Here is a 15,664-nt window from a genome sequence, read left to right as displayed (position 1 = left end):
GAAGGGATGTGGAAGTGGGAAGGCAGAATGGGGAATTTAATGGGAACGGTGGCTGTTAAAGTTTTATAGCTAGGCTTGTTTCTCTTTTTAATTTATTTTTAAACTTGCTTGGAAATCATGGGCTCACTGAAACACTGTTACTGTGTTACTGAAGGAATGCTAAAATTACAAATTAATTCAGCGTGGGGCAGAAAAGGGAGGAAGAATAAATCAAAGGTACTTCAATAGATCTTATTCCTTCTGATGGGAGGAATTAATTAGATTTGCTGTTGCTTAATTCTGCACTTTTAAAAATGGAGCTGAATTTATGGTAAGGGCAAAGCTTTATTTCTGTGGATTGTGTTACTCAGATATGTTTTGTGCATGTTACCTTTTTATCTTTCAGAATGCTTCCGGGGCCGCTCATGATGTACCAGTTTCAAAGGAGCTTCATCAAAGCAGCAAGTGAGTTCGTTGATGTTTATCGCACTGGTCTGAAAGAGGAGCACAATTTGCAAGTAACTGAGTGTAACCTCTGCCCCGCTGCTTCCCCACTGGCCTCCTTGTTCTTAAGTCCCGGCAAATAGAATAAGAATGAAGGGACAAGGGGCATGTTGTTGTTTGGGACTTAACCAGATGAAAAGGAAACGCAGATGGTGCAGGGGGAGCAGAGACCTGGCCAGTGGCAGTAGCTGCTGCTGCAGCTCTGTCTTATTTTGACCATCATCTGTCAAAATGAGGGAGGCCGTTGTTCAAACAACACCTACAGTGTTTTGATGAGATCAGTTGCAGTTCAGATGTCTGTGCCACTTTCCTTTGACTGCTCTGGGAGAAGGTGCTTTATGTGAGAGCAGGTAACTCTCCATTGGCAGCTGTGCAGCCTGTGTGCACGAGTGTGACCAGGGGGTCAGGGGGGCTCACGTGGTCTGTGGCCACATCGGTGGTGGCCTCCTTGGATGGCTCCTGCTTAGGTGGCCAGGGCACAGCTGCCAGCACCTGCGGGCCTAACCAGCCTGCTGAGTACCATATGCTACCACCTTACCAGGCACTGTGCTGAGCGCATTCTGATGATGCTTGGGAACACTTTGAACAGGAACGTGTTGATGTTCCTATTCCTGGAATTAGAGAAACACTAGTTACAGCCAGCCCCTTCCCTGGTCACAACTGGCTTTTCACATGGCTGGCATCTGCTCTCAACTCACTGTTTCAGCCCACTAGTTTCTTCCTTTTGAAAACAACTGGTTGGGGCTGGTAGAAAGGAAAATTGCTGTGGAGAGTATCCTCAGCATGCCTGGGTGCAGGGAAGAGTAGGTCCCCAGGCTGTCTGTTGATGTTAGTGTTCAGGCCTGCATGCCTCTTGCCATTGATGTGGAGAGAAATCATCTTCTGTTCCCAATGCAGAACTCGAGAATCAGGAGTCAAGGGTGTCAGAGATCCACAGCCTCGTCCATCGGCTCCCAGAGAAAAACAGGCAGATGTTGCACTTGCTCATGAACCACTTGGCAAAGTACGTTTATGACTGATATGTTTTTCTCTCCTTTTTCCACTTCCTCTGAAAGTTAATAGTGGTAGAAAAGTTTCCTTGTGTGTGTGCACGGTGGTGAGTCATGTCTGGTTGGTGAGTGACTGGAAACCCGTGTTTGAGTGAAATAAGGGTGGTGCAAGGGGGGAGGGAGGGGGGCTTTCCTGCTGACCCAGGTCTCTGCAGGTCCCCTGCCTGTGTGGCTGTGGTCCCAACCCTGTGGCAACAGGAGGAACCCATGCGCTGCTGGGAATGTGGCATTGGTTTTAATGGCACAGTAATGAGGTTCAGCTGTCCAGAAGGCAGAGCAGAGATTAAGGTCCTCGCTGGGTTTCAGATCAAGCCTAGTATTGAAAGACTAAAAGCTGTATCTTTGCTGCAGTAGACTACTCTGGGCCGTATTTTCTGACTTTATGCAACCTGATGAATCAATACTTCTAGGTCACCTTGAAACTTTTCAAGGGCCAAGAAACTGAATGATTTTTTTTGCTTTCAGTGATAGAGCTGACCTATAATTTCCCATCTTCCTGCTCCTGAAGGTTACCATGGAAACCTTTGATTAGTGTTTTAAAAGTGAAAGCAGCATCAGGTGTTTGTGCCAGCCTCAAGGCTGTGGGGTCATACCTGCCCTCACTGTTTGCACAGGCGCTGCACGAGAAAGAGGAATTAGGCAGGACTTGGAAAGCTGGGGAATGAGTTAATTGGCATAACCATTTATAAGACAGTCTGGGAGAACCTGAAGTTATCTGTGTAAGAGGAAGAATAAGACATAGTTCTTGAAATAGGCTTACAAACAACTTCAGATGCTTTCTTACGACACAGGTTTCTATCCGTTCTGTGGACTCCCCAGCAAGGCTGTTAAAAAAGAAAGAGCTGGTTTAGATCTCAGTTTCAAAATCTTCTGCATTTAGAGGCCCAAGCCAAGGGCCAGACAGTTCCAGGTACTCCCATCGACCAAATGTGTGCAAGGAATCTCATAACCGCTTAAGTGCTTTTCATTTAAAGGAAAACCTGGTGGTGTTTGAGTGAGAGATGTAGAGGGGAGGCAGGTAATACAGTGGGCTTCATGCTGCTTTAGTGGGGAAGGAACTAAACCAAAACACAAACAAACAATGAGTTTAGTGGTGCGTGCTGTATTAGGAAGAGAATCAGCTCATAGTGGTTATTTAATAGGGAAAAAAATTATCTTGGAGAAAGGCAGGAAGCTGAGGAGTGAGAGCCTGCGCTGAGCTCGCTGCCCTGCAGAAGCTTTCCTAGCCCCGGTGCTGTTCCTGGGGAGGTCCCGGGCTGCAGGGCAGAGAAACAGCCAGCTCCAGGCACAGGCCCTACAGCATTGCTCCTGCGTCAGTCCCGCAGCTCCAACACAGCAGCTCTCCTGCCACCTGGCCACACCAGGAGCAGCACCTTGCTCCAGGAGCACCAGGAGGGCAGCCTGGTCTGGGACTCATGAGCTGGTTGAGGCAGCGGTACCATAAAGCCAGATTAAAGATGTTGCGGTGGAGATAAAGCTTCACATCTGCAGAACACGTTTGGAAGGAGGGAGAGTGTAGCAGAAGGCATGGGGGCCTGGCTGCCCTGGGTGACCTGCACAGGGAAGGGGGCTGCTCTGGGCTGGGGACCAGCTGGGGTTTGGGGGCTTCTTGCCCCTGGTGAGGGGAGCCGAGAGCAGGGCATCCACAGCTAATGCAAAACCTAAGGGCCCCTTCCTGGCCCTGCTAAGCTGGGCTGCACTTCTTGGAGGGGATTGCCTCATCTGTTTCTGGTTGGTTTGTATTATGATTTAAAGTAACATATGAATAATCAAGATTTGCATTTTTATCAGATGAGCTAAAAAAATATTTGTTACAGTATTACTGCAGAGTTCTCTTACACTAAAAGCAGAGCACAATCTGTATTGGTCAAATAGAGAGAGTCTGTCCTGCATTGTCTTACATGGTTTTTTGGTTTGTATGTTCACTGTTGCTTACCGAAAAGGGACATGGGGCTCCCCATGTGGCGTGGGGCTGCAGTTAATAACAGTAATAAAACCATGCTAACACAGCTGATACTTTCTAAACCAGTAATTATTAACACAAATTAAATACCAGTTGGAATAAGTGCCTCTGAGGTGGTTGAGCAGTACCCTTCCTTCTGTGCAGCAGAAAAATGTCATGGGTTTCCCATGGTTTCCCTGCGATTTGGTGTGCAGGGAGAGGGGCTCATGCCCCAGCAGGCCCCATGCAGGGGGATGCAGCACTCCAGCTTCCAGCTCCCGGCTCCTGGGGGAATACGCTGCTGCTCCCAGGGCACATTCCCCTGTGCGGGCGGGGAGAGGAGAGCTGGAGGCAGAGGGAGGACAGATCCCAGGGACAGGCACAGGCAGGGTGGAGGGAGAGGAGTGTATAAATAGAAAGTGATGTTGATTTCTGCCTCTTACTGCAGCTCTAAGCCTGTTTGTGCTGTCTCATGTTCAGGCGTCCAGGCAATTATCCACTGTGAAATACAGAGCGTGAGCAATCCCTGTCCATGCTCCTTCATCAGGAATGTAATGCTGCAGATTTTCTCCTCTGCTCTACAGACCCTGGTTCCAGTGAAACTTGCTATTATGATGTTATTCTTTGACCCATGAGGAGGTGAAACCTTTAATTTTCCTTCCTGGGACATATTCATGCTGTCAGGATTCCTGTGATAAACCCAGCTGTGATTTACTTTCCTGAAGGAGAGGAGATCTCTTTGTTCTGATGTTTTTCCAAGGGGATCTCCACAGGAAGGCCTGAACACCCGCAGGCTGGACCATCCCAGTGCCTGCATCTGCTGGCCTTGCCAACAGGCACATCTGAGGATGTAGCAACTGAAGTTAGTAAGACTCTGGGTGACCTTCAAAATCTCCTGGTTTCTCTTGTTTCAGGCCAGAATAGCCGATGCCCTTTAAAGAACAGAAAGGCAAACCCAGCATGTATCTTCTCCTGTTTCTTGTAGCTGTTTAGTTACCAGAGTCATATGGCTTAGTCAGTCTGTTAATCCTTGGTGTTTGTGGTGTTTGCAGGGGATGGCTGGTGAGAGTGCTCCTCATCCTCTGCTTTAAAAATAAAAAATACATTTTTGAAAAAGCTGTGTGAAGAGCTGATGCCAGGAGACATGGTGAGCTAACTGTACAAGCCTGCGTGGTACCAAGCACGCATGGCAGTAACGCTGCCCCTCATACTGCTCCCCACTCCCCTGAATGCCTGTTCCAGCATCATTTTTTTTAGCAGTTTGTGCCCAGGTTCCATCCACCCATTGGCGTAGCAGGCTCAAGCTCTGCATGGCATAGGACTCCTCACGCCATTTTTAGGGTCTTCTTTCTCTTTATTCTGGTTTTTTTTTTCCCCTGCTGTTTCTGGCTGGGAAAGAAGGAAAACGAATACTTCCTTGGTGCTGCTGAGCACTTTGGGTGCAGCAGGCTGTCCCACAGCACATCACCTAGCAACACACTCCTGCTCACATGCTTCTGAGTTGTTTTGCTGCAGATACCTCCGTTTGGCCCAGCACCTATCTCTGAGAATGGCTACACTGTAGTTTCAAATGCTTTTTTATCAATAGAATGTGCCAGCTCTGATTAAACTAATATTTTTTTTCTGCTAAAGAAGTTAAAACATTTCAAAGCAAAGCAGAGGTGCACACGGTGCTGCCCAGCTTGCAGGTAGCTGTGCCAATGGTTCTGCCATGAGTGAAGCTGGTTGTAGAAAATTGCCATTTTTGTTAGTGGGGCTCTGATACCCTCCCTGTCTTTTTCTTTTTCAATGTACTTTCTCCCCAAGGAGTAAATTCTTTGGAAGTGCAGAGCAGGAGGATTTTGCTGATTGTTTCAAGCATTCAGGAATATTTTTTTTTTCCTTGAATGGACATAATTTGACATCTGAGCCTTGCTTTGTTCTTCTGTCAGTGAGATCCAGGTTCTCCAATACAGATAGTGCTGTGCTTGTGCACCCTTCAGCAGGGCTCTCGGGACCCTCTCCATGGCTCGGCATCGCTGCTGCTGCTCTGTGCATCCCCCCTGCCCGAGGAGCAGGGCTGCCCCTGCCTGCATATCCACTCCTGTCCTGGCAAAAGGTCAAAACAATTGAGGACGCTGCAGAAGAAATGTGTGTACGTGTATTTAGCAGTATTAATTATCTTTAATCGTTCACAGCTGCGGCCTGGCCAGCAGTGACTAGTTCTCTTTGTTTTTGCTGTGGTGGTGTTTTCTAGTTTACGTGTTTTAACCAACATGATAGTGATTGCTATCTCTAGCACAAATTGTTTCCCAATTATCAGTGAGGATGGTTTCCACGGGCTCTGCAGGGCAGCTGCTACCAGCCACAGACCAGAGATCCAGCAAAACCCACTCTCCACCACAGCCTGTTGGTGGGACGGAGCAGGGGCTGGACATGGAGCGAAGCGTTTTGGAGGGCTCTTTGCTGAGCAAGGGATTGTTGGCAAAGGAGAAGAAGAAAAAATCATCCAGGTCTTCTGCCTAAAAAGACAACCCAGCACTTGTTTTGCTTTGTGTGGAGCAGTCCCATCCTTGGCAGCCCCGCGCCGTGCTCCCTGGGCTGCACTGCCTGTGCAGAGCCATGCAGGAGCCAGGGTCCCTGGCAGATGTGCGGTGCTTGCCGTGGTGTGCTCCATGCCCAGTGGCTTCAGGAAACCCACTGTGGCACCTGTGCAGGACTGGCAGGTGGCTGCTTCCCCAGAAACATGCTTTTCCACGGGTTGTTTTCCCCGTTTCCCCCTGCGGCGAGGAGGCTGACGCTTCTTGGCACAGCAGGTCTGACTTCATCCCTGTAGCAGCTGTTTATGCTGCTGTCTGGTAACTATTCATTTGCTTGATTTATGTATTACTTCCAGTAAGTCATTCTTGTCCAGGACATTCTGGAAATTTCCACTAGCCGCTGAGGCCTCTGAGATGCACTGCTTTCTTATGCTCCTTGCCTGATTTGGCTGCCAAAAGCAAATAGCAAGCAAGCTCTCTGACCTTGAGTGGCCAGGCCAGGCAGCGATCCTCCCACACTGCCACCTGCTCGCCGTGCTTTGGAAATGCCGTTTTTTTGCCCGGTGCCTGTTTTCAGTCCCTTTGGATCATGGTACTGCTGGGTGCTGTGTGAAACCCTGGCAGTTCAAATGACCCAAAGGATCTGGGTGCTCCCATGGGTTGCAAAAGGCATGTCAGATGAAAGGTGACTCCCCATAGGCATGCTCTGCCTTGCAGGAGATGGGAGAATCCTGCCTGGGGCTCATCTGTCCCAGGTCAGGCTTGTGCTATGCTTTTTCTTCCCCTCTTTTTTCTTCTCCTGGTTTGTTTCTCTGCTTTGCGTCTTGGTTTGGAGCATCAGGTCCTGGCACCCGGGGAGCTGGGATGGGTGCTGCCCCAGGGCTGCTGCCTGGTGAGTGCTGTGCCTCTGTCCTGTGCTGGAGCCAGTTCTGTGCCAGAGCCAGTGCTGGTGCTACTGAGTATCCCCAGAGCTGCTGTGCTGAGGCGCCCCCTGTCCCACCTAACTCAGTAAACTGTCTTGCAGATGGCCCGTATGGGTGGTTTAAGGGAGAGACAGATAGGGGCAGCCCAGCCCAGCTGCAGCTACCCAGAGCTTCATCCCCACCACAGAGGCCAGTAAGCACTGGTGCCTCCAGGTCCATCACCTGCTGGTGTGCGTGTATATCCATGTGGGTCCTGCTGTCTGCATGCGTTGCCTATATGTACCATAAGTGGGCAAGGCAAAAGGTGTGAACCAGCATACAGACGAAGGAAGAAGGAAAGTTTAGGCTGATAATGCTAAAACAAAAGAAAACAAGAACATCCTGGGTTTTGAAAATACAGTTCTAAGCAATTATTTTAAATCATCCTCTCCCCAATTGGAGCCAAGCCCACTTAGATCAATAAAAATCCCTTTTGTTTTAATGCTTTGACATGATTAGCAAGTATAGCCAGTTGTCTGTTTATTTTTCTGTTCCTGCATGGGAAAAGCCAATGAAACCAGCAGCGGGCTCCCTGCAGAAGGCAGGAGAGGCTGGTTTGGAAGGAGCAGCCTGGGAGGGCAGCTGAAGGGGAAGGTAGCAGCTTTGGTAGCATGCTGTGCCAGGACCTGTCCTCACTCCCAGCTCCAGGAGGGCAGCACGACGTCCTCTTGAGTCTCCTTCCTCCATCAGATCAGACTCTCTGCAAATTCTGGGGTATTTTTAATGTTGGAGACAGTCAGTGGATAAGAGATTGCTTGGCAGATTAGTTTGAAATCTTAGCGTGCCTGGCTTGCCTGGCTAATTTGATTACAGCTTTTAACTGGAACCACCTGTATCTCTGTGCAAAGACAAAGGCTGTGGAGGTCTGCAGACCCCTGGCAGAGCCTGCAGCAAGGGCTGCACTGCCTCTCGGGCTCCCCTGCCTTCCCAGCCTTAATGAAATCTGCATGTGTCTGCTGTAATATCTCCCTTGTTTTCTTAATTTTCGCATTGGGCTCTTGAAGGTAATTTTACTTTCAACATTATTTGTTGGGGAATTAATTTTTTCAACCAGGGAGCTTTGCAGAGGGGAAGGAGCCTGCCCTGTGCCTTCCTCTGTCTCCCCACAGAAACTGGGTGCAAGTTCAGATCCTGCAGAGGCAGCACCTCTGAACATGGTCAGTAAGTGCTCGGACCTCCCCAGCCATCGCAGCAGTCTTTCAGATGGTCTTGGTCTGTTTGCAAATGGCCTATGTCCATTTGTCTTCTGCTGCCACAAAATAATCCACTGGATTATTGCTGATACACCAGCAGATGGGCTCCTTCCTTCTGCTCAAGTTTGGAGTACATTAGACCAGATATACAGCAGCAGCACAGCAAGCACTGTCCTGAGCTGCATTTGCACTTAGCAGCTGGGGTAACGATGACACTGTGGATGCATTCCCTTATTTTCCTGGTACTTTCTCTGCTCAAGACTTGCAGTGAGGGGGATCCTTTCCTGTAGAGGAATGAAGGCAGTGGGTTAATTAGCATTGATAACATGCAGCTGTGGCCTTGCCTGGAAGGCAGTGGGTTGATTGACATGGATGATGTGCAGCTGTAGCTCGTTCTGCTAAGTAGTTAAATGGCACTGAGGAGTGTGGGAGAGGGGGTCAGATGGAGGGGGGGGCAGTGTGGTCTAACCACTGGAGGAAGAAGGGACAACACAGACAGTGGAATCTGACCAATGGTAAAGCCTTGTTGCAGTCTACTAGTTTGGTTGTGCTGCAACACTTCCCCACAACTGAAGCCCTTCTGCAGGAGGTGGCCCGTGTTCAAGGAGCAGCTCTTGCATGACAGAGTGGGTCCTTATGAGCCATTTGCACTTCAGAGCTGGAGGTGTCAAAATCTTGCAGGGCAGCAGCAATGTCTTTGGCTTCCCCCAGCCCTCTTCTCATCTCTCCCTTGAGCACTTTGTTGGAGGAGCTGATGATGCTCTCCACAGAGCAGAGACTGCTGCAGGCTTAGCAGGTACTGGTGGGCACAGTGCTGATGGATGTGTGGCTCCCTGGGGACATGGCCCTGGCAACACCAGGTGCATTGTGCAAAGCATGAGGCTGTGTGCATGCCCTCCCTCTCACCAGCTCTGGCTCCCTCTTACTCTTCTGGTTTTGTTTTTAATGTGAGATTCTGCAGAATTAAAAAAAAACACCCCAAAACAAACAAAAAAAAAACCCCTCAAAAAAACCCCTGTGGGTGTTTGCTGTGTTTGCTGGGCTTGGCTTCCTGTAATGTGTAAATTAGCAAAAGGTTTTGTTTTGCTTCTGAAAATGAACTTTTAACCTCTTCAACCTGGATTGTCAATAGAGTAGCTGTTTGCATTTTCTAGTGGCTTTTTCTTCCATGCTTCTCCAAAAGGTCCTTAATATCTGAAGGCTCCTCAGGTTTTAGCTGGAGAGGAACGCACTTCAGAGACTGCAGCATCTCTCTTATCAGGTATCTTGTATCTTCATCGCATGGAAGAGTCATGTCCCTAGATGTGGTAACGGGTGTCTTAAATTAGACTAAAGCTTACATCACCAGTGCTGGCAAGATCATTTAGTAGCATGTAATGCAGCATATGCTGGGTTTGCTGTGGAGTTTCTGTCGTTGAACATCTCAGCCAAGCTCATGCCGGGTGGCTGGGAGAAGCAGCAGGCATTTTGCATTACTGAAGTGTGAATTCTTATGGGCTTGCATTTGAACTTTGCGTTGTTCAATAGAGGTTGTTGATAGCACATAATTATCTGGATTCTTTTTAATTGTTTATCACAGCGAAACTGAAACTGTGTACAGAAACAGATTGAATCTGGAGCGAGCAAAAGATTTCCAATAAATAGCTGCCGTCTCTCCCTGGTGGTGTCTCCTCCATCCCTGCAGACAGTGGGGCTTCCACATTTTAATGAGAGCTTATCTAGATTGCTCTTTATGCTGAACAGACCCAGTACTAAACCAAATTCAATTATACAGATTTTAGTCAAATCTTTTTTCTACAGAAGAAAGGAGAATAAAAGTCACCAGTGCCAAGATGTCTTTGAGCTGCAGCTCTCCCCAGGACCCTGGTAGTGATCCCTAGCCCAACCTGGACCCACCTCCTCTGTCCACCTGCAAGTGACTGTACCGCATGCCTAGTTGAGGTCTAGACTTCTTGAAACTACATTCAAACTTAGAAACATTGACTTCTAAAAACATCTGCTGCTGTTGTGTGTGAAAGGCATGGGGCAGAGTCTGAAACCCACCGTTTGGGGCTGGGAGGGCCAGGAGACTCTAGGAGCCACTGGCGGAGAAAAAATTAATGCAATCACAGCTTCCACTTACAAAATCTCTGGTGATGCTGGCACCCACGTAGGGAAAGGAGCTGGCTGGTGTAGGACATTCTCTGGCTTGGTGGTGATGCCTGGCTTACTAAGACTGAGCTGAGGAAGCCATCCTGCTTTCCACGGGTTTTATGTGTGTGGGGGGCATGGGTGTCTGGAAATGTTTCTTGGCTCCTGCTTCCTTGATCTAGCTCACCTCATGGAGGGGGAGGTAGCAAGGGGGTCTGTCCATTGCCTGCACGGGCACCCTACTGTGAGGGTGGGGATTAGCAGGCTGTTACTGTATTCATTTAAATAATTACTGTACTCTTCTAATGTAATTCCATGGAAGTTTGTTACAATATCATGGTTATCTAGTGCCATGACAAATAGGAAGGGCATCGTTGGGTGAGTGGATTTGCCCACGTGGGTGTGGCAGGGTGCACAAGATCTGGGGAGAGTATTTTTCCAATCATTGTCAAAACCTTGTTCCACTGGCAAAGACACAACAAGCATTTTGCTTGCTGTTGTTAACCATGGCTGTAGTTTATTCTGCAAAGCTGGCTATTTCTGTATTCCCTTTCTTTCAAAAAAAATTTTTTTAGGAATTCAGTGTTTTGGAGGGAAGGGCACTAACCTTGCATTTGTGATGCAAATGTGCTCCAAAATACCTCTGAGGAGGAAAAAAAAAAGTCAAAAAACTTCTGTTACTGTTCCCTGTGGCCAGTGCATTTGCATGAATATACAGGTGTACACCAGGGTAACTTCTGTGTGTTACCCTGCGACCTGGCTCTTGGCCGTGAATTGCTTCCCATGCCTCCCTGCAGGGACAGCTGGAGCTGCGTTTGCTAGAACCAGCACTAGTTCTTGCTAGGAGGCTTTCTGGAAGCCTGTTTACTTTGGCTCTTTTCCATTTATCAGGTAGGCTTCAGCACATCATCTTTCAGATGATTTCTTGTTAACATATGCTTACTCTTTCAGTCTCTTATTACCCTGCTGGCTATGTAGGTTTTCTTATTGCGATGTGAAAGCATCAGCGATTTTTGTTTTCAGAGGAAAATCCCACCCATGCAGCAGGGGCTGTGCTGGGGAACTGGGGCCAGTGATGCTCATTCATGGGATGGCTCTTGAAGGGCTGCAGGCGCAGCCTGGAGCCAGCCAAAGCCCTGCTGCAACATGAACTGCCGCCATGGCTGTCACTAATGGTTAAAATAACTATTATTACTGTAAAGAAGAAAGATGTAATTGAGTGTAGCAGACTGAAGTTACAACCGAATGCTGTGCTTGCATGCATACAGCCAAAATTAAGGGAAATAGTGTGAGGCTGGGATGTAGGGTATGGGAATTGCATTCACCTGGTGTTGCCTCTTGGTCACATGCTATGAACATTAAGTTCACTGGTGTGGCAATGGGGTTTGACCCGTGCAGGGAAGGGTGGCAGATCCTCTGCGATTCATGGCGTGCTGTCCTGTGGGCTGTGGGAAGGGTGGTGGTCTCGAAGAGGGCATTGCCACTGTGGGGTGGCAGCAGTATGGGGGACAGTGTTTGCAGCCTTGGCAGCCCTCGTTCAGCTCTGTCCCCAGGGGATGTTTGAGGGTGAAATCCCCTTTGCCTGGCTGTATTTCTGCAGGTGGAAACCACGGTGATATTTTAACACCAATTCATGGCCATGCCCGTGGCTTTCACTGGGTGTCCCTGGAAGCCCATGGTGCTGCCAGTGCCAGGGTGTGCGGAACTTGCCAGCCCTGTGCTGCTCACCCCAGCTGCAGCTTGGGGCTGAGGGTTGGTGAGCAGGTTCGGGATCCCCCTGTCAGCACACCCCCCTGAGATCTCCCATCAAGCTCAGCTTGCCCAAAGCCAGAGAGGATGGCTTTGGAAACTGAAGTGACTTGGACTGGAAAGCCTGAATCAGAAGAGCCTTGCAGCACCATATGTGTTATCTTTGCAAGTCACAGCATGTATGGTATTCACACCGATTATATTTACCGATACTGAACTTCACATTTGGCCTCTGCATCTGTTCAGCGTGATATGAGTACTTTTTTTTTTCTTTTTTTTTTTTCTTTTTTTTTTTTTTTTCCCCCTGGGAGTGAACCCAAGCATCCAGCTGTGGCCAGATTCACCTGGGAGGAAAAGAGAGTCTTGCTGGAGCAAGTCAAACCACCCAGAAACAGTGCAGACGCATGTTTCATCCCAGCTGAGCAAGGAAATCCAAGCGCAATGTGTCTGCTTGCTGAAAACCCCTTTAATTCTCGAAGTTGCATCTGAAGGTTTTCTCCACTGTGTTCAGAAAGCTTGTCCTTGTCTTCACTGGGAGGTTTTGTATTTCCCTGGTGATCAGCCTTCCTTATGGATCTGCTGGCCTCCATCTGCATTCCTCAGTACTTGGCTCTCCCTGCTCCATACTTGAGCAGCAATGCTGTAGAAGTTGCAACACTGTCTCTGCAGCTTGCAAAAGCTTGGGCTGTGTATGGTGGTGTTTTGCCTGTGCTCCTGTTCCTGTGTGCTGAGAACACGCAGTGACCACGTGGCGGCTGAGCGAACCCAGCAAGCTCATCCTCCTGGCCTCCAGACTCCTCTGGCCCTTGCAGAGGTCTCCTCATGCTAGAGCAGGCCGGAAAAGCACAGGCATATCCAGAGCCTTGATAAACAAAACAGGATAAGTTACAGCTGTGCAGTCTGTAAGTGTATCGTTGCTGTGCATGTGCCCTCTGGCTTGGGAGACAAAGTGGAGCTGGTTGTGCTCCCTGGTTCTGCCCTCCCCGCGTGGTGCCTGCCCGAGGCCACTGCAAATCCACCTCCCTGCCACCTCCGCCTATGCACATGTGCCTTTTAGGAATGACTGCCCAAATGTACGATTGACCGATTTTGCTACCTGGGGCACCAGCGGTTTGTGCTGCAGGTGTCATTTCTTTTTAACATGCCACAGCCTTTTTAGTTCCCTTACTGCGAGTGATGGCTGACAGTTGTGTTTACAAGGGCACTTGAAGAATTTCTGTTTCCAGTCTCTCCTGATACTGCAGGAGAGGAGCTTTGGTTTTTAAAAAATCTCCTTTCAGCAACTTGAAATGTTTTCATGATTATTGTTATTAGTCTTATTTTAAAACTTGAGCTGTGCCTTTCCTGATCCAAGTTTGCTTTTGACAAAACTCAGTATTGGGTTTCTCTGGTTTTGGGTACCAGGAGTGGCACAGATGCTAGCACTATTTGTTCTTCCTTCTTAGCACAAGGAGGTGGCTGCATTTTACAAGCTCTGCGTTGCAGCACAGCATTTTACAATGCACCTGCAATAAAACTCCTGCTGCACTGCCAGCCGTCAGATGGTGTTCCTGTGGCACGTGGGATGCTGGGGCTGGGTAAGCTGGGGTGGGTTTGAGCGAGGAGCCAGCAATCGCTAGGGAGCTGCAGGACTGCTCTCCCCTGGGGCACAGCTCCTGCGGCCCCTCAGAGAGGGGCGAAGCTGAGCAGTGGGAGCTGCTGCTGTGGCGGTCAGCCTGGCCCTTGCCTGCCTCCTCACCCAGCTCTCCACCTACACGCTCATCAGCCACAGCCCAATTAAACTCAATAACGTGCAGGGATGACTTGAATGCACCCAGGAACATTTCCCAGAACTCATTAGATTTTATCCGATAAATACCACCAATTGTGTGCGCTAGCAGCTGCCTGCTCTCTGTTCGGCAGCATGCGCCATCCAAATTAAATGGATGGAGGTGGGGGGAGCTGGGGGGGGCAGAGACACTGACTGCAGGTTTTCACTTGAATGAAGCCAAGCAGCCCTGCCGAGCCTCTCCCCTAACTGGGGAGCTGTACTCCCCCGACATGATTTTCTTTGTGAGGACTTGGTGAGAACACGGCTGCTGCCTCAGTTGGGTCTTGCTGGCGTGGTTTAGCACAGGGCTTCCATGTCCTGATACACTCACCAAGGGCATGGTGGGCCCATAGATGCCTCTGTTGCCCAGCATGCTGTCTGCATCCACTGTGCTTTTTACTTTTCATTCATGTCCAGAGTCAAATGTAAGTGTTTAGTTTCTAAGAAACTACCCAGAGCAGCCTAAATAATTTTGGGGATCACTAGCCCTCTGCATGATTGGCTTTTCACATTACATAGAAGCTCTAATGATGGTGGCAGACATTAAATATGTTTTTACCTGTATCAATATGAATTAGCTGCCTTATTTTCCATCCTATAAGGTCTTGTTAGGCCAGCCATAACAAGCACTTTGTTTTCAGAGATTTGTCCTAGGCATGGAAATAGAAACACTCCAGACTTTGCCTTTGTTCCCTTTCAGATGTTTGTTTTCTCAGAGATTTTTCTCTGAATCAGGGAAGATACTTGAACTAGTAACAGCACTCTTTGGCTGAGGCTTGTATACATGTATTATATGTATAAAATATATACACAAAGTAATTCCAGCCACAGAAAGCAAAAGTTAGGGGCGAGGGTGGGGGGAGCATCCCCTGGAGAGGCCATCACTGCCCCATGGAGGTGTGTGTTCACTGAGGTAACAGCATGTACCGGCCAGACCATGTCCACCAGTGTTAAATAATCCCACTGATGCCAGTTCACAGCCCAAGAAGTCTCAAGTTGGAATGTTTTTTGTCACCCTCAGGTCTCTGCATGGTGTTAAGCTGCAGTGCCTGCAGCTGCTGCTTAGCCCCCAGGACAGGGCTCATGCCTGCTCTCAGCCATGTCACTGGGAGGAGTGGGCAGCTCCCATGTGCTGCACCCAAGCGTTTGCCACTGCTCCCACAGTACCTTCTCTGTAGGTTGTAGGAGAAGCAAATGAGATCTTTAATTGGATTTCTATGAAAATAGATACAAGCTGTTGACCAGGTTGAAGAAACTTAAATCATTAAAGTCTTTAAAATAGAAGGGGGCCAGAGCAGTACTTCCCACAGTCTGCAGCAGCCCTGGCTCCCCTCATTTCTCTGTTACATGATGCTGATTGCAAGCCAGTGCAACAAAGAAATACTTACTGTTCCTGTATGCTTGCTCTGCACTGAAGCTTGACTACCAATTTCTCTGTATTAGATTATGTTTGGTCATGCCCATGATTATACAGTATCCATGCAGCCCAGGCATAATCTAATTTAACACACAACATGGATTTACTCTGCTCCCATTCTCCTTTGTTTATCTGAAAGTAAATGTAAAGTGAGTAGGTGTCCATGGACACCCCCAGGAAACACAACCTGCCCACTCAGCTGCAGGGGCAGTGCAGGGAGGCTTTGGCTCCTGGCATGGGGTGTGCCCTTGGGCTGGCAGAGCTTGGTCCCCAGCTCCTTTCATCAGGTGGTTGCCGCTGCCAGCGCACCTCTTGGGTTTGCACCAAGTGGGTCAGGTCTTTGTTCCTTAGTAAGGCTACTTGTTGATGATGCATTGCTGAGTGCAGATATTCCCCTGGTCAAGGGGCTC

General features: G+C 48.8%; 1 protein-coding gene across 6 annotated transcripts in view; it reads left to right on the top strand.

Annotated features, from left to right (window-relative positions):
* Window positions 1–15,664, top strand: part of ARHGAP26 (Rho GTPase activating protein 26) — a 155,691-nt gene that overhangs the window by 85,987 nt on the left and 54,040 nt on the right. For all 6 annotated transcript variants that reach the window (XR_013929869.1, XM_080398173.1, XM_080398171.1 and 3 more), the window contains 2 exons: window positions 386–444; window positions 1,381–1,486. Coding sequence is in view for 5 of the 6 variants with exons in the window: in XM_080398173.1 (XP_080254299.1) it covers window positions 386–444; window positions 1,381–1,486 (165 nt within the window). In the remaining variant the exon portion in view is untranslated. The remainder of the gene's footprint in view (window positions 1–385; window positions 445–1,380; window positions 1,487–15,664) is intronic.

This window comes from Falco punctatus, assembly GCF_963210335.1.
Source record: "Falco punctatus genome assembly, chromosome: 8".
NCBI lineage: Eukaryota > Metazoa > Chordata > Aves > Falconiformes > Falconidae > Falco > Falco punctatus.
This window is presented reverse-complemented; position numbering and strand designations above follow the sequence as displayed.